Source organism: Xiphias gladius, chromosome 15 (assembly GCF_016859285.1).
Source record: "Xiphias gladius isolate SHS-SW01 ecotype Sanya breed wild chromosome 15, ASM1685928v1, whole genome shotgun sequence".
Lineage (NCBI taxonomy): Eukaryota > Metazoa > Chordata > Actinopteri > Istiophoriformes > Xiphiidae > Xiphias > Xiphias gladius.
The window spans coordinates 18,330,513-18,353,433 of record NC_053414.1 but is presented as its reverse complement, the minus strand read 5'-3'; the positions used below and the strand labels follow the sequence as shown (position 1 = coordinate 18,353,433).

Sequence of the window (22,921 nt, the reverse complement as noted above, 5' to 3'; positions counted from 1 at the left end):
TCCAGTCCTATAGTCCTAAAGTCAGAAGTGACTAAAACTTTAACCTCACTTTTTATGTGTTGCTAATCCAACTGCCAGCCATATAAAGTGTATACAACTTCATATATTGTGAATAACTCACTTGTGTGACAAAGTGTAGCTTGCATTAAGCATTGCAGGTGGTGACTGACAAATGTTACATAACACATAAAGAAACTACTTTTGATTGTTTTTAGAACAGTTTGATTATGCCACTTAATTTTGAATTGGTGGGCCAAGGGCAAAGCACAATTTGAGATTGTTTTAAAAACATAACTTCAGCTGATCAGCAGGTCGAAATGCAATTCTGAAATAAATTGCGATCAGGTTCGGAGATGCGCTTCAACATTGCGTATTTGTCAATAATACAGACTAAACTGTGTAATCCTAAATGGTTGTAGGTCAAGCAGACCCTAGGATGGTGAAATGAAAAATTATATTAAATTAATTGTTTCCTGTATTGAAAGCCTCTCTCTTATGAATATAAGTGTTTAAAAAACAAAAAAAACAAAAGCCGTTGTTAGGCGTTTCCCCAGATGGATATGGCCTGGCCTCTTCACCAGCGGGTCACGGTGCCAACAGAGGGTTTCTGGTCGTATGCCATATTTCCGGGACACTGATTTAAGTGATTCACCATCTTTGATGCATTTAAGTGCATCTTCAACTGTCTGCTCCATTACACTTACTTACACAGAGCCTCATCTATAATGTAAGAAAAAATTGTAAATCTTTTTTTCGTTGGCTTTAAATACCCCTCCACCCACACACACACACACACACACACTGTGTGTGTGTGTGTGTGCCCACCTTGAGCTTCTTAACCCAGCTTACCCTATGATTTCACTCACTTGTCCAGGCAATCACTTATTGACACTGCTACTATTGAATAAGCAATGGCGTAACATTGAGGTGCACAGCGCTCGTTTTAAGAGACAGCTTTAGTCCGCAGACGAGAAGACTTTTCAACAGTCTGCAGGGTGCAGGGGCAGGTAGCCAGTAAGCCACTGTGCTTTCCGCTCAATTTATTCAAGTATACTTATCTATTTTCTTTTTATGTACTTGTTTATAATATAACACTGTGTGTAACTCTGCGTGATAGTGACCGTAAACTTTGTATATGTTGTAAATGTTGATCGGAGAGTAACAAGGTTTTTGTTGGAAAAGCGCTGGTAGCATTTGAATGTATACGACAATGAAGTTCTTGGAATTCCTGAATCCAGTCATTTTATCCTCTGTCTCCACAATCATCAGGTACACAGTAGAATTACAATGATAATGACACTACTACTATCATAAATTGTAATAAGCTCAAATCAAAACTAGGTATAAATCAGTTCACAAACATATCAAAAAGGGTATCCAGAATTCTTGCAACTCGATGTCCCATCTTGGCCTCTAATAAGGAGTTGAGGGCACTGAGCCCCTCTGAGGGTGCGATGTTGTCTGGGCAGATTTCTGTGTACATACACATTAAAAATAAATCATAAAACAAACAGCTCTGTGTGATATCATGGAGACACAGTATGCGGAGACAAGAAAAATTAGTTAAAAATCTCACCATAGTTTGAGTCTATCATCAGGGGCGACGGCATGCGGAGACACTCTGCTTGTTTGTTGAACATCTCCAGAACGACAGGTGAGACGGTCTTCGTCCTGCCTGGAAATAAAGACCTCAGGGTTATCCATTTTATTTTCTAAAAAATCCATTTTAAGATTGAAAAAGTGCTCCGAATTCACATACAGTAGCTGCCTGGTTGTAAAGTGATTTCATTAGAAAAATATGCATTTGCTTTATTGCGTTCATTAATGGTCAATTCAGTATTTTAGGACTGATAAGTATTTTCTTACTAAAAAGCAGAAGACTGGTAAAAGTGTCTTTGCCCGAGATAACCTCTTCATGGACAACCAGACAGTTGGAGCAGTCGGTCGTCAGGTAGACTTCCTTGAGGTAGAAAGGTTGCTCTGTAAAAAAATACACACAAACAGGCAAGTCACAGGATATGAGGTGTATTTGAATGCAGGTCTAAGGATCTTGCTCACACAATCGCTCTTCTTCACTTACCAATTAACATTGTGCTGTTTTCAAAGGTCACATTGTATATTAAGCTTGAACATTCACCATACCTGTGAAGAAAAAAAAAAAAAAAGGAAAATAATATCCTGCTAGAGTCTCATAAACCAGGGGAATGAAGCAGCTACACATACTGTAAATTGCTGCACCCTGTGTATACAATTTTACATACTTTAAGGTGCTATAATCAGTATTTTATTTTATCAGTGGATCAAATGACAACATGTGAAGGGTGTTGCTTGTAGTGATGAACCCACAGAGGATTATCACTTGCAGTCACGCTGCAGTTTCCCTCGCATCTTAGCTTCTTTCAGCCCATTGTTTTCGTTTTACGACCCGCAGCCTTACTGTTTTGATTCAATGTCCCCACTCTCATCGGCGATGTGTCCAGACCTGTTTACCAGATGGCAAGCTTGACTCTAAATTACTGCAAATGTCCACCTCTGCTTGATGTATTGAAAAGCAACTGTTTTACTAACAAGTTTACAAGCTGCCAAGCTGTTAATTTCGCTTTTACGATTTGTTGCCACTGCCCCCGAGCGGACAAAAATCAGCTAACTCACTTACATTTGAACTTAATAGAAATCGTATTTATGCAAAAGGGCCTTGAACTCTCCACCGACAGAGGCGAGCGAGGGTAGTTATATGTGGACATGCATCTTTGATTGTCTCCAGACACACATTAGTTTGAGGAGTAGACTAGACTTGAAGACTAGACAAACACAAGCCAAAATACTGGACTGAAACAGAAACTCCGCAAACTGCTAATGACGCACGTTTAAAACATGCAATTGACTGTAAGCTCCCAGTCTCGCCACAAGCAAATCTATTTAGTGCAAAAATATGGCATCGACAAAATATGTATATATGTAGTCATACATATATTTCCCTCCAACAGTGCTGTGGTGTGACAGTGTGGGAGGGGTTTTACATTCTCTGAGTCTGAAGGAGATTGAGGATGTTGCTCTGGGTGGTTGCAGTGACGTCCAGCCAGGCACTGGTCAGCAGTCGGCCCAAGGAGCGGCTTCCCGGGAGGTCAGAGCTCCCCCCGATGTACAGCCACCTACCCAACATCTGGAGCACACAGACGGAGCGCAGAATATTTATCCTCGTTTCTCAACTTTTGGGCAAACTTGCTGTGGGACATGCATTTGACATACATTTTTTTGATATACTAAATTAAATACATTTATCATCAATGGTACATATTTGGAGTTCCCTCCGTGCCCTTGGAAGAGATCACAAAATGATGCCATATAGAAATTGAGCAATTAGCAATGTCAAACTGAAAAAACAGGTTTCACCTCCTTTTTTAATGAGGATTATAAATTGCAAGTATAGTAGCTGAAGAAAGTAGAGGTTGTGTAGTCATGCAGTATAAATATGTATCATTAAATTGTATTCCATTGAAGCACTTATTTTTATTGCTGACAAACAAACTAGCTGTGTTTCCTCTTGTCTTTCTTAGATTCAGTTCAGTAACCCAAGTTTAATAAGCTGTTCAGCCTCATACAAGAGGGGATAAGCGGACAAACAGTGACCCTGCCTTTACCTCTGCTTCCGCACTGCACTTACAAACCTCTCACCTACCTTTGCATGTGATCTAACTATGTTTAAAAAACAAAAACAAAAAAAAACAGGTAGCATACTTCTGAAATAAACAGAGGTGGCGATGTCCTATTTCGGACTGGGTTGAAATGAAATAAAGATACTTGAGGTGCAAAAAGGAAAGCAGCTGAGCACTTACGCCTTTATTGCTGAGAGTTATTGGTTTTAGCAGACTGTCACAGCCGCTCACAGGAGCAGAGTGCCCGGATGAGAGAAGACTCAACACGGCAACAACGGCAACACACCTCATCCTCTAGATGGCTCTTATCTCTCTTTTCTTTTTTTTTTTTCTTTCTTTCTCAAGTGTTTCCTTCTGTGGCTCTTGTGCGCGCCTCCCCGTTCGTCTCCCACGCTCTCCTTTTATTCAAGCGTCAGCTGCTGTGTCTCCTTGTCTTCCCCCTGCGTGCGTCTCTGCAGCATATATCCATTCTGTGAGCTGATGTAACCAAAGCAAACAGGGTTCCCGGGGGGGGGGGGGGACTTTGAACCGTTTGAGGAATTCTGATCTTATCACATACCACAGGGAGCTTTGTAGAGGCTGCACGCTGCATGCATGTTAGTGCGTTTCCTTAATCTCCTTGATAATCCGCTCCGATCCGTCACTGAAACTCACGAACACACACAATCAGTACAAAAAAAAAAAAAGGTTTATACACGCTTTCATTTTATTCCTATATTTTCACGTTGTGCTGTTTTTATGGGGAACAGCAGCTTTCCTGGTAGTCAAAGCCCCTTGTGCCATCACAGGCATTCTTATTTTATTATTATTTGATTTATGCAAAGTTTTACTGAAGTAAAAGCACCATCGGTAGCACTTCTCTTGAACACCCCCTATTAAGCGTTTACAAGCAACATATAAACATTAAATGTTCTCTGACACAAAATAATGTAGTTGCGAGCTGTTATACTTGCAAGTTTATATTAAGGTGTTTGTCAACAACTATAACTCCTCCTGCGGGCACCCATAGTGTAAGTGGAGGCTGGTGTGGCTGATGACCACAGAGTAAAACCAGGTTGTGGTCATATAAAATATGTCTTCATAGGAGAAGTTACACGTGTTGACACATGCTCGCCCATGAACACTGTCTTTATTTCTGCTTACAACTACCTTACAGTGTGTTACAAGTCATTTATTAAATCTTTATATGTTGCTTATAAATGCTAAACGGTGGGTTAAATTAAACTGTCGCAATATTAACATCAAAAACATAGCAGAGTATTAAAAGTATAAAGGTACTCATAATGCAGAATGGCCCCTTTGAATGTGTTACATTTTAAATTATGTTAAAAGTAAAACTGTAAAAGAGTGGTTTTATGAAAAATAATATTAACAGCTATTAAATACTAGAATAAAACAAACTGCAATTTAACTACTGTTTTGAAACTTTCTTAATAGCCTAAGTCCTAAAAGGTGAAATGGATGAAATCTGCAACCGAGCAAACCCAATCCGCTGAGGAAGACCTTGTTGAAAAAGCGAGTAAATGCACCTCGAACTCGAGCAAGTATTAGTTGTATTGTTGATGTGGTAACATGTGAGCAGCATTTTAATGTTGCAGCTGGTTGATGTGGTGCTATTTTTAACTGCTTTATACGGCACACTGTTGGGTAGTTTAATATATAACAATGAATCGTATTTTAACTGATCACCTGATAGAACGGACACAAAAAGTTGAAAGAGTCTAAATTAAACAGATTATTATTTCCTTGGGCAGTAGCCAGGGTTTTCAAAAATACTGTCCAAAGGCGTTTGCAATATTTTTCAAATCAAATATTAATCTGAAGTTCACTTGAGCTTTATCCTCACCCCAGCAGATAGACCCAGCCCTGCTCTGCCAGTTGATCCTCACATTTAAGAATGTGTTGAAATTACACAAAAGTTAAGTAAGAAAACAGCTGCCTGGATGTGCACAGGTACAGGAAATGGATGTGTGATGTGAAATGGTAAAGAGAATGCACCTTTACTTACTTTGAACCTGCCTGGATATTTTCCAGACATAAAAATATCTTTGCTTTGAGTAATAACTTGTCTGACACCGTTTTTCCACAAAGAAGTTGAATCACCTAGTTTAAAAATTCATAAAATTAAATCTACACCTTCACCGTTTTTGCTAAAATCCAGAATATATGAAAATGTAAATATTTTTCGTTTTAAAATTTTAACTGCTGAGACGCAAGATGTCTCGTACTTCACTGAAAAGTCCCGTCTGTGTATATTCACTGGGGGTTTCAGATTTATTACATCGTTCTGCATAATGACGGTCAAACATCCAAGTAACAAGAAGAAAAAACACATTTTTGAGTGGAGGATTTAAAGATTTTTGTCAGCTCAATATTTCAGACCCCACAACTGATTTTAAACTGCATAATGGGTAGAATACACATTTATCGGTGCCTGTGAAAGATTAATATTAATCACCATTGGGAAACTTGGGGAATTATTGGACTATTTATTCCAAAAAAGCCACAAAAAGACATTTTATCAAAAGTGTTTTTTAATTGAACTTAAACAGACAGCTCTCTACAGGTGTCTTCATACAGGACAAGAACAAAAGGACAACAAACAAACCAAATGACAGAAAAAGAGCAAAATTCTGCTGATCGTCCTGACTATACAGTGAAATCTCTGAGCATAACCTAACTGTTACAGCAGTGCTCTGATAGAAGGGCTCAGAGAAGAAGGAGGTGGCAGAAGAATGATGCTTTGCCTGATGTCAGCTAGCGATGGAAAGATGGTGGACATAAGAGGACGACCATCCCTCCTTCACCACCTCCTGTGCCCCATCCATTCTCCGTCTGAAGTGATGGATGAACGACAGCGGGGAGGATGGACACTGATGTGGAGGGGAGCGACAGGACACATCGATCACTCTGCGACTTTCTGGTTTTGTTGGTCTGCACTCATGTCCTCTCTTTCCTTCTTTTGCATCTTGGTGGGAGACACAGATGGAGACAGACAGACGGAGAGAGGAAGACGGGAGGTAGCGATCACTACTCCATGGCCTCCTGGTTCTCTTGGTTTGCGCTGATCTCCTCACTGGCCTCTTTGCCCTCCTTGCTCCTCTTGCTCTTCTTGTGTTTGTGCCTCCGGTGGCTGTCTCCCTCCTCGCTGTCGTGCCTCCTCCTGCTACTGCTGCTAATGGAAGGCGAAAGACGAGATTGTGAAAAGGAGAGAGGAGGTGAGGAGAGGGGAGATCCGAGGTAAAGGAAGAGATCAGAGGGACAGTAAAGGGCAGGGAGGGAGAGGGAGATAAAAGGTAAGCAGGGAGAGACAAAAAGATCAATGGATGAAAAAAAACAAAGAGGTGAAATGGTGAAATGGGGAGGGGACAAAAAGGAAAGGAGAACGACACAGAGAGACATCATGGTGCCAATAAAAAAAAGGAACAGATGTTTGGTAGGAGACAAAAGGTTGAAACAAGGTGGACAGAGACAAAAAACAAAACAAAACAGAAAACATTTTAGTGTACTGTTACAGAAATATAGTTAATTGACCATTTCTTCAGCACCTTCCCTTATAGTTGCTGTTGTTACACCTACCTTTCTGTTCTCATGTGGCACATTTGCAGTTTACGGTGATAACAAAGGCAGATTTACCATAAAAAATTATTAGAAAATACTGAAACAATGAGTCCCTGATTTCAGAGGTAGAAAAAGGCAGCTTCTCATTTCAGCTGGCAAAAACAAAGGTTGCTGACTAGGAATAAGAAGTCCGCTTTTGCACCTGTCACTGTGCAGATTTTAATCAGCCATAGGTAGCTAACTAATTCAGCTAACATTAGCTCCATGAGTTGGTCAAAATCGCTGTGTCAAATCCAAGTTTTGACATGCCTGCTAAGCAATCAATAGTCGCGGTAGGGGTTTAGCAAACGAACAGTTGGTCTAAGAGAGAAATTGTGTGAGTGTGTTTGTGTGTGTTCATATACCTGCGAGAGGACTTGTGGCGTCCCTCCTCTTTCTCTCGGTGCCGCCTCTCTCTGTGTCTTTCCTCTTTTTCTCGGCTTGACCGGTCACGATGGCGCTCTCCATAACCACGCTCCTGGTACTCACGGTAACGGTACCGCTCCTCGTCGCTATGGAATTTGAAAGAACAAAAGCTGTCACTTTATTATGTTTGCATGCGTGTCAAACAAGCCAATTCCGTGGTTAAATGTAACAGAAAATCAACAAATATATTATCAGTCTGTTTCTGAGTATGAGTGCATGAACAAATTCCCCATTTGGCAGAAATTTGCTTTTCAGTGACATTTAGGACGAGTTGGTTCATTTGTGATGGGTGCGGCAAGCAAATGAACAGAGTTGCAGCCATCAAAGCAAGTCAGAGCAACAACATCAAAGCTTAAAATGTTGAAGACAAAAAAAAAAGGATTCACAAATCCAACCTTTTCTCTAATCATACCTATTCCAATACCTCAACTCAGGATATCTGCTGATACCAAGTACCAATCTGATATCAGCGCTTACATTTATGCCATGTAACATGAGGCAAGGGATATCTATGGCACTAAAAACACCATTGGCAGCCTGTCATGACTGAAATAATGAATTTTATAATGATACTGACAAAAAAAAACTATTTTATTTGAATATGTCACATCAAGGCCGATACCTTATCCACTTAATAAGGACAGGATCTAAACTTATCTGGTGTGTTGGATCGGTACATCCCACGACAAAAACTGGTCAACAATCAAAGCAGCATTTCTTTAAAAACATTCTGCATTGCCTTGTTTATCACATGTGGTGGCTTTATAAATGCCAGTCAAGTCAACCTCCAGCATGTGAAATATATCTGTCTTTGTGCACGTTTGTCCCACCTGGTGTAGCTCATAGCCGAAGGACTGTGATCCCTTTCTCTCTCCCGCTCATGTGTCCTCTCCCTTGGCCTGTCTCTGTCCTTTTCTCTCTTGTCGTCTCGACGGGAATAGTAGTCCCAGGGTTTAGAGTTGTCCATTATCGGGGGCCATGGAGGAGGCACACCTCCAGCCATGGGTGGAGGGTAAGCGCCTGAGTAAGCAAAGAGACGGGACTTGGTCTTCACACTTTGTGTTCAAATGCTTACTGAGAATGTATTTGTTTAAATCCACTGAGCAAATAGAAAAATCTGTCAGATTAGTATGATATACATATTCATGTTTATATTTTTAACAATAACACTAAACCCTATTATGTGAATAGCAAGAAATACATACTTCCATATCTTCTTTAATCTGTCAAAAATTATTTCCACGTCTGTGCCTTTCTCAACACATTTGGTTATTCTTTTCCAAACATATGACAACAGATCTCTTATGTTACATCTAATGTCTTGTTAATGGACTGAAATGTAGTTGTGGCATGTGTTGTATTGCTAGGGTTTCGATAATTGGATTATTAGATTAAGTTGTAAAGCTTTCTACCTTGAGGGAACGGGTACGGAGGTACAGAGCGTCCATCATAACCTCCAGGGTGGCCACTGTGGAAACAGAGGAAAGGTAACACATTACAGATACTGTGTGTGTGTGTGTGTGTGTGTGTGTGTGTGTGTGTGTGTGTGTGTGTGTGTGTGTGTGTCTGTGTGTGTCTCTTTACACATTAAGTCTAGGGTTGAGAGGTTAATATTTCCTTATGCAACTTTCTAAAGAAGGTAAACATGACATAAAACTCTTGGCATGGGTGAGAGCCATATGATTTTTAGTGGGAATAAAAACCTATGTATTAGGGAAGAAAAAACTTTTTCAATAAAATTTCTTTTCTTTTTAATATATGCAGAGAGTTTGGAAGTCACTCTTAAGAAGTAGAATTTTCAATGGGTGACAAAGACATCTAACTTCTAACTGTCTGTTATACAACCTTAAAATTCTTACATTTAAATTTACATCCGGTCATACAACCTCCAATCCCAGTTAGAAATTGTTAGTCGTGTTTCATAATCATCTTAACCCCACCACTATTTCATGCAGTGATTTTGAATTTTAGAACATTCCCGTAGTTTCAGCTCTAGCTTCCTTGTGGGCATGTGTGTTACCTGTCCATAGCGGGGATAATAGCAGGAGGGGGCCCACTAGGCGGAGGAGGAAAACCAGGAGGAGGGACAGTAATGGGCAACCCTACGAAGGAGAAAGAGAGGAAGGAGATAAAGGAGGACTAATTAGTTTTCAATAACAATAAAACTTGAGTTATTCATATACAGAGAAAAACAGGATGGTTGCTTTTGAATTGAATACAACAAGAGACCAGCTGAGAAAGAAAAAGAGGACGATGGTGATGATGAACTTACTGGGTGGGGGGATGAGTGGGGGTGCAGTGCTGACGTTTGGTGGTGGAGGGAGAAATGGAGGTGGCGGTATGTTTGGAGGAAGTGGCCCGGGGGGGAAAAAGGCGGGCATCTTAGCTGGGGTGGGTTCAGCCTCTGACGTGGAATGTTCAGAGATCACCTGCACAACAACAGAGAGGAGGTTGGGATGAGGACGTACACAGTCGGAGCAATTTCTTTTAACTGTAACTCTTTTTCAGTAAGAGATGGCACAAGTATTTCACCACAGGGAAAAAAAAAAAAAGAACATTAAAAAAAAGGAATATTACACTGGAGTCTAACATCACTCAGATTTTTTTGTTTCAGATTGACTGTTCTTGTTGTTTCTGTATACCTGGATATTATTGCCATCTAGGTTGTGTCTGCGTCGCCCTTCAACCCTGCTGATGGTGGCCGTCTGTCCACCAATCACATCTATGGTACCACTCGTCTTCCTGGTAAAAGAATAGAAAAAATAAAAATCAAAGCACTGAGCAGAATCCAAAACAAATGACACATTAACATACACACCATTTATTTCCACACACAAAGTAAGCAAACATGATCATTACATGACATGATAAAAACTATAGCCCTAACAATACTGGATTTTTGAGGCCGATACTGAATTTCAATATTTTGAAGTTGAAAACGATATATCGGCCGATAGTTTTTTTTCAGCAAACACACATAACATAAACAATCAATCTTGATATGGAACTGTTTATTTATTCACTTATTTAATGTGTAACCAATATAAATACCTAGCAGGGCATTTTACAATGTACAAATCAACTTGTAAGTGCGGGCTATGTAATGGTGACACCGTTTCTTAAATTACTCGAATCTAGTTTGGCATTTTTGTGCTGCAATTTCTTGTTTCTTATTGGTCAAGATATAAACTGATTCCAGTATATCTGTAATAAGCTAATATCTGCCAATTAGGGTTTTTCCATAGTGGCTGAGGTAGTCACACCACACTTGTGCAGTTTGAGTGTTTTTCCACTGCACCATGCAGCAAGATAAAGTTGTTTATCTCAACTGCTAATAAAGCTCTGTTAACTTGGTGACCAACACATTGCGTTATCTATAACGTCATTAAAATAAAAGTATCCCATCGGTTTGGCAGTGGAAAGCTTTTAAGGTGACGACGCAACAGCAGGAAAGGTTCGGTTTGTATTAGCAGTAACTTAAAACAGCTGTGATACCACTGATGGCAATCAGTAAGCAGTAAAATAAGGCTGATATCTGAAAGTAAAACAGGAACACTGGTAGAAGCTACAAAAAAACTGAGAGCTTAACACAAAGAGATTTTTAAAAACAGAGCTTCCTCTCTAGACTTCAGCACAGTCACACACAGGTTTAGCTGCTGAGGACATAGCTAAGGGAAGGAGAGCATCACTGGTTGGCCGTGAACGGCTCTGCTACCGAGGAGCAGAGCACTCTCGGCTATCCCCTGCTTTGAGGCTGTTTTGGAAATGCACGTCATCTCGGCTTGGCTCGGCATGGCTTGGTTACAATGGACCAACCTTGGCTAATGGAAAAACCATAAATATATTGGCCATGCCAATTTATCGATCTAGCTCTAATGTTAACCACATCTAGAATTATTTTCTACGTCTGGGCAATGATTTTACTTCAGCCTTTCAGAGCTCCATCAAAACTCTATTGGTGCCAAAAACAATCATGTCCCTGATGACAATTAAATACCCCTTAAGGTGGTAACTTGAGAAAACAATGAATCTTTAAAGGATATTATGTTGTACCATTTGTTGTTTCTAAAAATATTAGTCAATAAAACCATCAACTTTAACTTAGTATTTTTCTAACATTTAACTATCACCCTTTTGCGCATCCTATCAAATCAAACCACATCCTGTCCTTTAACAGTTCTCCCACTGCTTTTAAAATTTCAAAGATCTTTCACTGTCTTATATCCCAACTAAACATCTGATGCTAGATAAAAATACACCTTATTAAGGAGGCATAGATGTTTCAGGGCCTTTCATTTACAAAAAAAAAAGTTAACGTCATAATTAAAGAAAAATCTGCAATGATGAATAAAAGATTTGCCCAATCACTACAAATACACAAAACATTTTAAGGACTAATTCTCATATTTATCAATGGGCCACCAAACTGCAAATGTGTAAGAGTTGCATTTAGCTGACATGATGATATTGTATTCCTCTTTCTAAAGCTCTAACTTATATTAACTTTGTACATCATGACACATGCACATCAACCACCCCAAAAGGAAGAAACATGGGCAAAAAAGAAAGCTTCAATGGGGCCTTGGAAGTAGCACCAGGAGTTTTTCTGTGGTCACGTTTCATGGTCAAGAAAAACGCCAGGCCCCCCCCCTGTTTTTAACATCTACACATTTCCCCATCAGGCCCATTTAACCTTGTAGGGACAAGGCCATGCCCACTTACGTATAATAAGACATGTCCTGAGCAGGCGGGCCAGTCCACTGAGGGGGAGAGATCCTACCATTTTGAAACAAAGGACAGGGGTAAAGGAGATGAGAGTAACATTGGCCCTAACACACACAAACACACATACAGCCCATGGGATGGTGACCTATTTTAACCACAGGGACAGTGATAAACCTGGAGGTTGCCAGGTGTGTTTTCGTGAGTGTGTGACTATGTTGAATTTTAAAAAGTAAATATATGAAATGTTTTTGCTGTGCAGTTTCCTCTAAAATAATCAACTTTTGCCGCCACACAGACCAGCCATCACTAAAATGTATCCCTTCTTCCAGCTAACTGTATGTAGTACTAATCTTCATCCAGCCCTCCACTGCCTAGACACATGGTTGGCTTATCTACTTTACTGTACATGTTTATTGAAAACTGGATGTGTGCTTTATTCCCAGATATCTTAATAAGTGAGGATAAAAGCAGAAGAGTTACCTGGTGACCTGACTGACGGCAGACTTGTACAGGCTGACAGGAGATGTGAAGTCTGGCTTCGAGGTGTGAACAGGCAAACTGGATATGTCTTTCTCGTTGCCTGTCCTGCCTTGCTGAACCTAAGAAAGTGCCAAAATAAGCGTAATAATATATTTGATGTGTTTTCCATAGAAGAGGTAGTTGGTGATGATTTAAAGTAGATATAGTCAAACAAGATTTTTCTGTCTCATTCATATTGAAGGCAGCGTCTTCAGAACAATGTAGAACCATAGGTGTTATACGTATATGAACTTCAAATGTTTACTTTTGTTAATATTCCTTTGACTTAAAAAAAGGGGGTTAACAGTTTCTAAAGCGCGTAAGAGAGTGACGTAACAATACATTCAGGAAGTTGGGAATCTACTGCGATTCCAACTAAATGATAAGAGCGAGAGGCTTATGAAGAAAACTGAAAGCTGATGAGATGTAGAGGGAGTTGAAAGAAACAAAGAAACAAGGACAATATGAGCAGAGTCTCTTACAGTGATCTTGCTTGTCACTGAGCCAACTGTGGACACCTCCAGACCCATACGCAGCCTCTTCTGTTTTTCACAGTAAGCCTTCCATGTGTCTTCATTGAAGCCATAGTTAAAGTAGTCAGACAGATCCGCTCCTACACATACGTACACATGCGCGCGCGCGCACACACACACACACACACAAACACACACACACACACACACACACACACACACACACACACACACACACACACACACACACACAAACACACTTTATCAGTGTCACCAAACATCCTGCAAATCTACATAACTGATATGCCTGAAGGAACAGTGAAGCATTTTCTCTGTTGTTTTGAAAATTTTAGCTACACACACAAACACAGACCTGGCTTCCTCCAGGGTTTCTCTTCAAAGGACTCCATGTCCACCTCCAGCACTGGAACCCCATTTATGTTTCCAGGAGCATCAAGATCCACTCCCTTCAGCTTTGTGGACACTAAAAAAAATAAATAAATAAAAAATCCAACATTTTAGAAGAACTGTGCATCATGTACATTTGGCTTAAACTGTTCACTACTCTCTGTGTTCTGGGTGTTTTGAAGAGAACAATGCAAAATAGCACAGAAAGACAAGACATTTTTCAAAATACAAAATAGTCAGGAAAAAAAACTGAAGAGCAACAGTTTTAAGAACAGAGAGCGATACCTTGTCCATAAGGTCTGGAGCCTGTTGTCTTTATGTTGAGATTTACAGGAGGAGCTCCATAAGGTCTAGGAGGGAAAGAAAAACAGTGTCCCTGTCAATTATATTACAAAGTTCACTCTGAATGAAAGTTATTATATACACCGCACATATGACAGAAACCACTTTTTTATCTGCTAATGCCAGTTTGTGTTCAGAAGATATATCGTTTAAAATGTTGCACACCAGCACTTCAACATCCTGTCTTTTAAATGGACAAGAAAAACTATCTAGGTATCATGTCAAAGAACCAAAATAAACTCTTACAGTATAAACTGAGGTCAAGTTTATACTGATGTTCTAGCTGTGGGTCATGGTGGAATACGGGGAGTTAACAATGTTCCGAAAACCATAGCGTTTTAAATATAATTTTGAAAATGTAATATTATTTTATTTGGACATCAAACCTGTAGTTGAACTCTGAAAAGACAGACTGACTCTTAGGAGTTTTTTTTTTTTAAGCATCTGGTAGGAAAACACACTTAACATGAAAATATTAAGTTATGCTATTTTATTGCTACAAGTCGGTAGTTGCAAATTTCAAATTCCATCTCACGAGTAGCTTATTGAGACTAGCGAGCAATTGGTAAAATAATCTGCAAAATGCCTCACTTTGACTGGAACCTACGTGTATTGTGGGGCTCCAGTTTTAATGTCTCCAATGGTGACTCGGACGTCATCATCGTCATCGTCGCTGTCGCTGTCACTGTCCGCATCCTCACCTGCTGCTTCACCTGTGGCCTGAGATCCCAAAAACTGAGAGGTGAGTTTGTTTGTACTTACAAAAAAGAAGACACAAAGCACACCTTGCAACATGTACTGGCTGTGTGCATGTAAGCTACCTACCTCAGAGGCCACTCCATTTCCTGTAGCATATGCAGCAGCGTCCTCTGTGGAAGCATCAGCAGGTGCACTGTGGATAAAATGAAGCATTAGATACAACGCTCCTTCAAGCTTTAGACAGCTCACATCCTCAAACAACGCGAATGAAAGAATCATAAGAGATACGTGATGAACTGATATCAGAAGTCCACATCAACTGCTGAAACAGGTTTTCAGACGTCCAGTGACAATATTCTTTTTGCCAGTAATTGAGAGGCACAGGGTTCGAAATGTGTTGAATACCAACATCTATCTGTATGTTAGGTTGTAGCTCTTACAGTATATTTTTCCCTTGTTCTGTATGAAGTTAAATAATTCTCACTTAACAAAAATTTCTCCGATTTACAGACATAATCGCGATGAAAATGCTCCACAGGATTAAAAGTTCTTTTTTACCGGTGCTCTTAAAAGGTGGCTTAAATCTGCAATACCTCTAAACACAGCAAAGTGGGCCATTATTTTCTGTGATTAGCTGATGGTTGCAATGAATGCTTATTTTTTTATCTTAAAAAACTGAATAAATCTGTCAACCGTCAGCCTATCTTTGCACTTTTCAAGAAGTGTGCTTTTCAGATAGATGGATAGAGTTCTTTATCACTGCCAAAGGGATACTGCATCTTTACAGCAGCTACTTCACATAAATCAAAAAAACATGAGTTAAGAAAGAAACCAGTACAACTAAAAAGCAAAATAATATACGATAACTTAAAGAGACTAACTTTAACTATAATATGTACTGAATATACATTGTACAATGACAATAATATACTGTAATGTAATATACATTAGTGTAAAGTTCATTGCTATGTGTATTCTGAGAAGAGGTTTTTATTCTTTTATATGTTTGACCCTTGTCTTCCTGTGAACGCCAGCCCCCGCTTTGGATTTGGTGTACACAGGTGTATATAAAAAAAGTCTTCTTAGGCATGTAAATGTCTCAGACAAATTTAGGGTGTTTATGTGGGTGAGCAGGGATGCTGGTTACCTGACTGCAGCGTTCAGTTTGGCTTCTTCATCCTCGTCTTTGCTCTCTGACTCATCTGTAAACAAAATAAAAGTTATTTCATCCTTATCTGGCACTAGAGGCCACTGGCTATTAATGTTAAACCAATGCTCAAAATCCAACAGTGAGCGACAGAAAAAAAATGTTTCCCACATGTTTACCCCGGATACGACCTTATAATATGACAGAATCAGCTTCAAATGTTTTTTTTTTGTTTTGTTTTGCACCAGGTCATAATGCCGTAAAAGGCGCTGCTAGCCGCTAGCTTAGCTTCCAAGCTAACTCTCTAATCTTCTCATGAAAGCGGACAGTGTTACTGGTTAGCAGTTCATTAGGAGAGCAGCTGACACACCAATTCCAGTCTCTATCGGTCGAGTTGTGTTTTCGGATATAAGCTGTTTTTTTTAGTTTTTTAAATTTTACCTCCATACAGCCATTCCTCCTCCTCATCTCCAGCGCTGGCATCAGTGGTGGTTGTTTTGTCCGCTTCCTCCGCAGACATGTTCAGCTAAACAGGGAGCCGTGAACCGACAGCGGCTTCGACAGGAACAATGTTCAACAGAGCTCCTATGTGTAAATATAAACATACAAATTTTCCCTTCAGCGGGGAAACGCAGTTATTGGGGGGAAAAAAATTATGACTTCATGGATTCATCTCCAGCCTCGGCTAGTCGGCGGGGGCCCGGAAGGTATTGTTGGTGTACCGCTAAGGTCAACGTGTTGGTGCGGTGAACACAGCGCCCCCGGGTGGACAAGAAACGCCACTCTTCGCTCAGGAGGCACTTGTTGGGCCCCTCCAGGTGCTGTCGGCGATCAATACTGTGATAACAAAACGAACCTTGTATTAAAACGAGTGATAATTGTTATTTTATTTTATTTATTTTTTGTTATGTTGTTTGGCAAAGTGCATGATAGAAATATTGTGAGATGATGGCCCCTGCCCTTGGCACAGATGCAGGTGCCAGGCAACAAGGACAGGGAATGACGGAAGGAGCTCAAGATAAGGGCTGGGCTGCTCCTATACAATAGCATGTACCACATGCTTTTTGTCCTTAAAGTGTAGAAAATGCACTAATGCTTCATTGTTAAATATACCACAGAGAGTTACAGAAGTGTAAGGCTACAGGACTAAATTAATGGACTGCAGAGGAAATGAACACGCCACCCCACAAATAGCTGCTTAGGTGGTGTAAGGTGTAATTTTCTACATACTGTAAGTCTATAATGGTGGAGTAACTAGGTACATTTACTCAAGTACAGAGGTATATGTATTGTACTCCAGTATTTCTGTTTTATACTGCTTGGAACTTCTACTCCACTACATTTTGGAGGCAAATATTGTGCTTTTCACTCCACTAAATTTATCTGACAGCTTTAGTCAATCGTTAGTTTGCCTATTATTAATGTAAAATATAACCAACTGATAAATTATGGAGTATTATTATGGATTAAGCTACCCAGCAGTGTATAAAGTAATTACAATCTGCCACATGTTCACCAGCTGCAACATTAATGCATCCATACTGTATTTATAATCCAACGATATAATATATATGATTCTGAAGTGGGCCATTCTGCAAAATTAGTACTTTTATTTTTGAAGCTTTGAGTACATGATGCTAATTCTTCTGTACTTTTACTTAAGTAAAAATATCGAATGCAGGACATTTACTTATAACAGAGTATTTCTACACTGCGGTATTACTGCCTTTACCTTAGTAACAGATCCAAGCACTTCTTACACCACTGCCATGCAGCTCTGTAGATGTAAAGCAGGGCATCGCTGGAGACGAGAGAAATTTCTCAATATATAGTATATGGCTTTAATAACTTCGTAACTGTATGGCTCTACGCTTATCACACTTGCAAAGCACTGAAACAGATCATCACAGAAACTAATGAAATAATACAATAATAAAAAGTGAAACAAGTCAATTAAAAATGTAACTGTATTTTAAAAGAAAATAGAAATAGCGCTGTTGATTATGAATTATGAATTATTCCATAGCTTCGGTGCCATGACAGTAAATGTACCTTTCCTTGGTTGCAAATCCAGACTCAGGAGCTGTGAGGAGAGTTTTTTCTACTGACATCAGTGTGCACCCTTGCATGTATCGGCTTAGTAGGTCTTGGAGTTTGGAGTCAGTCCAGCTAATACCATATAAGTGATTCTCAATTTACTCTCTCTGGTCTTATTTTTTCCATCAGTTTTTGATGAAGCCCACATAGTCTCCACATCATATTTTGCCATTTTTTGGAAACTCCGGTATCAAGTAAAATCCCACCTATCCAAGCAGTATTAACCTCATTCGTATATATAGTTTTACCAATATTCCCAGCATCACTCGAAGCCAAGCGTGTCGACCCAAGTTTCTGTCATGAAAGGCTCTCGCATCTCTAACTCACGTTAGTTTACTTTACACATGACAAAAAAAGCAACAACAGTTCAAACCCAAAAATAAAAGTATCATACCTGTAATAGGCTAACTCTGACAATATTCAGTTCACAGTTTAAATGGTTTTATTTTGTTCTCACTCTCAGAGAGCTGTACTCAATCCTCAGTGGCAGAAGAGGTGCTCAGATCTTTTACTTAAGTAAAAGTAGCAGCTCCACAGCGCAGAAATACTCTGTTACATATAAAAGTCATGCATTCAACATTTTACTTAAGTAAAAGTACCTAAGTGTTAGCATCAAAATGTTCCCAGTACTCATTATGCAGAATTTTTTTTTTTTCAGAATAACCTACTGTATTCACGTGTAAGTATCCCTGTAACGATGCTGCTAGTGAAGGTGGGGCTAATTTTAACTACTTTCACTAAGTTAATCTATAATAATACATTATTATCTCTTTGTTGATTATATTTTAGATTAATAATCCGAATCTGAAACATAACTCTTAACAAAAACTCTCAAATGTAGTGGAGTATAATGTGCAATAATCCCCTCATTCCCTAATTCCCTATGTAGTGGAGTGGAAGTATAAAGTAGCATCGCATTCACTCAAGTAAGGTACAAGCGCCTCAAAATTGCACTCAAGTCCAGTACTTGAGTAGATGTACTTAGTAACTTTCCACCACTGGCCATCCTTTTATGAGTTTATGAAATAAACAGCAGTTGCAGACTCATCATCAGTAAACTGAGTCTTGTGATTGCTGCTGTGGTTCTGTTTGCACAAGACATTGCCTGTTAATGCAAAGAGGATTGTTAATGCATTCATGGCCTTTGACCAGTTAAGTGGGGCCACTCTAGCTTTGTCAGAAAAGGACAAGGAGAATCTGTGGATTCTCTCACTCTCTCCGTTCTCCATCTATTTTGGTTTTACCACTTTTTTACTGTGCTGATTATACAAAAGCATGGACAACATTCACACCTATTTTGGTGAATCTGATGGTGAAGTTAAAATATTTGGGAAACGCTCAAATGCCCACACAGATCGATGGAGAGAGAGAGAGAGAGAGTGGTAATATTATATTTGTCAGTACATTGATTTTCGTCCCTATGTGTGAGAACCGCATTGGGGTTCATATCACAAGTATCTACTGTATCACATCATATGTGTGAGCTTTTGTGTGGATCTCCATATGTTCACAGTACACACTCACTCAAACATACTTAACACACACACACACACACACACACACATTCACAGAGGGAAACAGTAGAGAGAGAGAGGGATGCTAATGGTCTCTCAGTTAAACTGATCATGGAAATTGCATTTATTTCATTCACTCTATCTCCCTCAACCTTGTCTCTCTTCCAATCTCTGTTACTTCTTTCTGTCCTGTATCCGACCTAATCACATTCCCTCCCTCTTTTTTCTCCACTTCTTTGTCCCATCATCACACTCTCTCGTACCTCTTTGTTCACGCCAATAATTATAAAAAAAACTGCTTTATTGGCATGTCCATAATAAGAACAGTATCACTAAAGCATGTTGTGCAAGTATAATAAGTCAGAATGAGAGAAAGTAAAAGGACTTTATTTATATTTAAAGATTTATAGATTTTCCAAATAAACTGAAAAATTAGGTGTTCTTTTATGGGTCCAGAAAAAAATCATACATCTTAAACAAAATAAACCATTTGAAAACCCATTGGATTTTTTTTTTTTTTTTTTTTTTCCATTTTCTGAAAAACGAATGACCTCAAAGCTGAAAACAGGACAGCTTTTCTCAGCTCATGAAAAGTTGACGCTTTGGAGACACATGGTTTTCACAAGGAAGCAACACTACATATATTATATTATGCAAAAGTCATACGGCCACATTACCACATAGTACTATAATGAAAGAAAACAATTTCTGCAAACAAATCGTTAAAATGGATTAAAGGAATATGGAAAGATTGCATGTAGTTAAACAGTTGAATGAACGGTAAAGATGAGATCACTTCAGTTTCATGTGTTGTTCCTCTGGTTTTCCCTCAGGCTGTGACCTGCTCTGATGTATATTGCTGCTTCCCTTTGCCTCTTTTTCCATGACTGTTCATTCGCTTCCTCCCTCCTCTCTTATTCCATCCCTGTCTTCTACACCCCGCCCCCCACAACCCCCTCTATCATTCTGTCTCTCTGTCTCTATTTGGCTCCCTCCCTCCGTCCCTGGGTCCATCCCTCTTTCTTTACCGTGGATTAGGGCAGTTTACAGCCTGGTCGATGCTAATCAGGTTTATCCAGACAGAGGGCGATCATTGGGCTATCAGTAATTACACACGCTGATATTAGCTTACTCAGATACTGTATGTTCCTTGGCACATTTTCAATCCACATCATCTCTTTGGATCGAACATATGGTTATCTCAACAGTGTGATGCCAAACATGACCTCTTAACATGGCTACTTTATTGTTTTACAAGACAAAGATCCATCTGTTGTAAAAATAAACATGTTTACTTCAAGCTAAAGCCTCAGATATATGCGATGTTTGTTACAAATATGATTAGAAAAACTGTTGTTATTCTACTGATGTGCAATTAAGATTTGAGATTAGAAATAATTGACTTTGCTTTGACATTTTGCACCAGAACTTCACTGCAAAGCAATTTAGACAGCTAACATAGACGGGGGGAAATAGCTCTAGCGTGGCTCTGTCTTTTAAAAAAACAAAAAAACAAAAGAAAACCTACCAGTGCTTCTAAAGCTCACAAATGAACATGTTTTATATCATTTATTGATTCTGTACAAAAACAAAAGTGTAAAAAAAGACTGCCGGACTACTTCTGAGCAGTTGCTAGGCAACCAGTGGAGATTTCAGGAAGTTACTGTGCCTGGCAAAGAAATAGTCCGGCACATAACTGCCCGAAAAACAGCAAAATGTCATGTTTGCACTTTGGTTTTTGAACAGATAACAAAAACAAACAGAGATAGGACTGGTATAATTCTTCCATCGAACTCCACCACCAAGCAGAGAAGCATAGTTCCCAAAATGTGGAACGATTCCTTTAAGGTTGTAAATAATGAAAATGATCTGAGCTGCAATACTGAACTGGATTCAGTTCAAGTAAATTAAATCAAAGTGAATCTAAGGCCTTACCTTGCTCTTCTGAGGAAGTGTTTTTTGTTTTGTTTTGTTTGGTTAGTTTTTTTTTTTTTTTTTTTCTGACCCAGCTCTTAGTCCAATCTGTTCAATGGGTCATGATTGATCTGTAAAACACCACAAGTGAACCATGGATGGACACTTAACAACCACACAAAGTGGGTCAAAAAAAAAAAAAACCTCCACTACAATGACTGTATTAAAGCAGGGGAAAGACAAATGGACACAGATATCAGGTTTATAATGCCCAGTCAGCAGACAGAGACGAGTGTTGGATTGCATCAGAAAAAAAAAAAAGGTTATGCTGAACATTTGGCCAATCATCGAAAGGAGAAACAATGAGGTATTCTTTCAGTTGAGATGTGTGTGTCCACATGGGTATGTGTGTGTTTTCCTCGGTCTCGTGTGGTTTTGCGCCAACAGGCAAGGAAGGTGTGTGTACGTGCCTGCCTGAGGGTGTGAAGATAGCTCCATTTGTAGGTGATTGAGTTAGGATGTGTGTGTGCATCACTGTAAAGGAGGACAGAGACAGAGAGGAGAGAGAGGAGAAAGGGGAAGGTGAAAGAGAACGAGAGAGAGAGAGGGAGAGAGGAATGTTTTTCATTACGTAATCTAATCTAAGTGGCTATTTTTCTTTTATAAAACCTCTGTTGCCCTCTATGAGACTGCTGTCCTCATCTGTCTAAAAGCACTGAGTGAGTCATGCTGTGGGTACACACACACACGCACACACACGCACACACACGCACACACACACACACGCGCACACACACACGCACACACACACGCACACACACACACACACACACACACACACACACACGCACACACACACACAAAGTCATAGTGAGTCAGCCCAGATCTGCTATAGACGCTCACCTCCACAATGAATAATGTACTAGGGAATGACATGTAAACTGCTCAAATGACAAGGGAACTCGGTGGACAGTAGACATATGGATGATCCTGATGGACGCACACTCACACACAAACACACTCAGTGACATCTTCATCGAGCACATGGGCAGCTGGACCGTGGGCTGGCGAACAGGTGGATGGTACTTTGACACTCTGAGGTGCAGGATTCCCTTTGTCTGAATGCAGAATATTTAACAGAAGGTCTCCAGCTCCAACTGGATGGTGAAGGCCGAACGTTTGCTTAATCTGTCAGGAAAGCAAAAAAATTATTTTTTCAGACGTTTTGGGAAATACTCTTGCTCGCTTTCTGGGAGAGAGTTAGATGAGAGGGTGCCTGTGCAGCAGGTATAAGGCTTCAGCCGGCAGACGGTTGGCTAAGCATAGCATAAACAGCAGGCCTAGTTCTGTCGGAGGGTGACAAAATCCACCTACCAGCACCTCTATTGTCTCTCCGCAAGA

The 22,921-nt window shown here is 39.7% G+C and overlaps 2 protein-coding genes across 3 annotated transcripts; both read right to left on the bottom strand.

Annotated features, from left to right (window-relative positions):
- Nucleotides 1-815: 815 nt before the first annotated feature.
- Nucleotides 816-4,110, bottom strand: LOC120800558. Its single transcript, XM_040146748.1, has 6 exons — nt 3,837-4,110; nt 3,021-3,163; nt 2,081-2,142; nt 1,867-1,980; nt 1,577-1,675; nt 816-1,473 (listed from the first exon to the last, which is right to left on the bottom strand). Exons 1-6 carry the CDS (start codon nt 3,945-3,947, stop codon nt 1,349-1,351), a joined length of 654 nt encoding a protein of 217 aa, XP_040002682.1. The 5' UTR covers nt 3,948-4,110; the 3' UTR covers nt 816-1,348.
- A 2,062-nt stretch (nt 4,111-6,172) lies between these two features.
- Nucleotides 6,173-16,741, bottom strand: fip1l1b (FIP1 like 1b (S. cerevisiae)). 2 transcript variants are annotated; one of them, XM_040146993.1, is made up of 16 exons: nt 16,437-16,741; nt 15,996-16,050; nt 14,975-15,041; nt 14,757-14,869; nt 14,093-14,157; nt 13,773-13,883; nt 13,409-13,539; nt 12,888-13,006; nt 12,405-12,458; nt 10,325-10,424; nt 9,955-10,111; nt 9,703-9,784; nt 9,095-9,150; nt 8,513-8,702; nt 7,622-7,768; nt 6,173-6,831 (listed from the first exon to the last, which is right to left on the bottom strand). In XM_040146993.1, the coding sequence occupies exons 1-16, from the start codon at nt 16,513-16,515 to the stop codon at nt 6,687-6,689; spliced, it is 1,671 nt and encodes a 556-aa protein (XP_040002927.1). In that variant the 5' UTR covers nt 16,516-16,741; the 3' UTR covers nt 6,173-6,686. The 2 variants fall into 2 exon arrangements, with proteins under 2 accessions (XP_040002927.1, XP_040002928.1); XM_040146994.1 differs by having other exon boundaries at nt 6,173-6,828; nt 16,437-16,740.
- Between the last annotated feature and the right edge of the window lie 6,180 nt (nt 16,742-22,921).

Excerpts from the sequence above, each read along its gene's own strand:
- LOC120800558 (XM_040146748.1), bottom strand. The coding sequence starts at position 3,947 with ATGAGGTGTGTTGCCGTTGTTGCCGTGTTGAGTCTTCTCTCATCCGGG. Across the intron at positions 3,164-3,836 it reads TAACTCTCAGCAATAAAGGC|ATGTTGGGTAGGTGGCTGTA; the intron begins GTAAGTGCTCAG and ends TGTGTGCTCCAG. Across the intron at positions 1,676-1,866 it reads TACCAGTCTTCTGCTTTTTA|GCAGGACGAAGACCGTCTCA; the intron begins GTAAGAAAATAC and ends CTTTATTTCCAG.
- fip1l1b (XM_040146993.1), bottom strand. The coding sequence starts at position 16,515 with ATGTCTGCGGAGGAAGCGGACAAAACAACCACCACTGATGCCAGCGCT. Across the intron at positions 13,540-13,772 it reads GAAACCCTGGAGGAAGCCAG|GAGCGGATCTGTCTGACTAC; the intron begins GTCTGTGTTTGT and ends ACGTATGTGTAG. Across the intron at positions 12,459-12,887 it reads GCCGTCAGTCAGGTCACCAG|GATCTCTCCCCCTCAGTGGA; the intron begins GTAACTCTTCTG and ends TCAAAATGGTAG.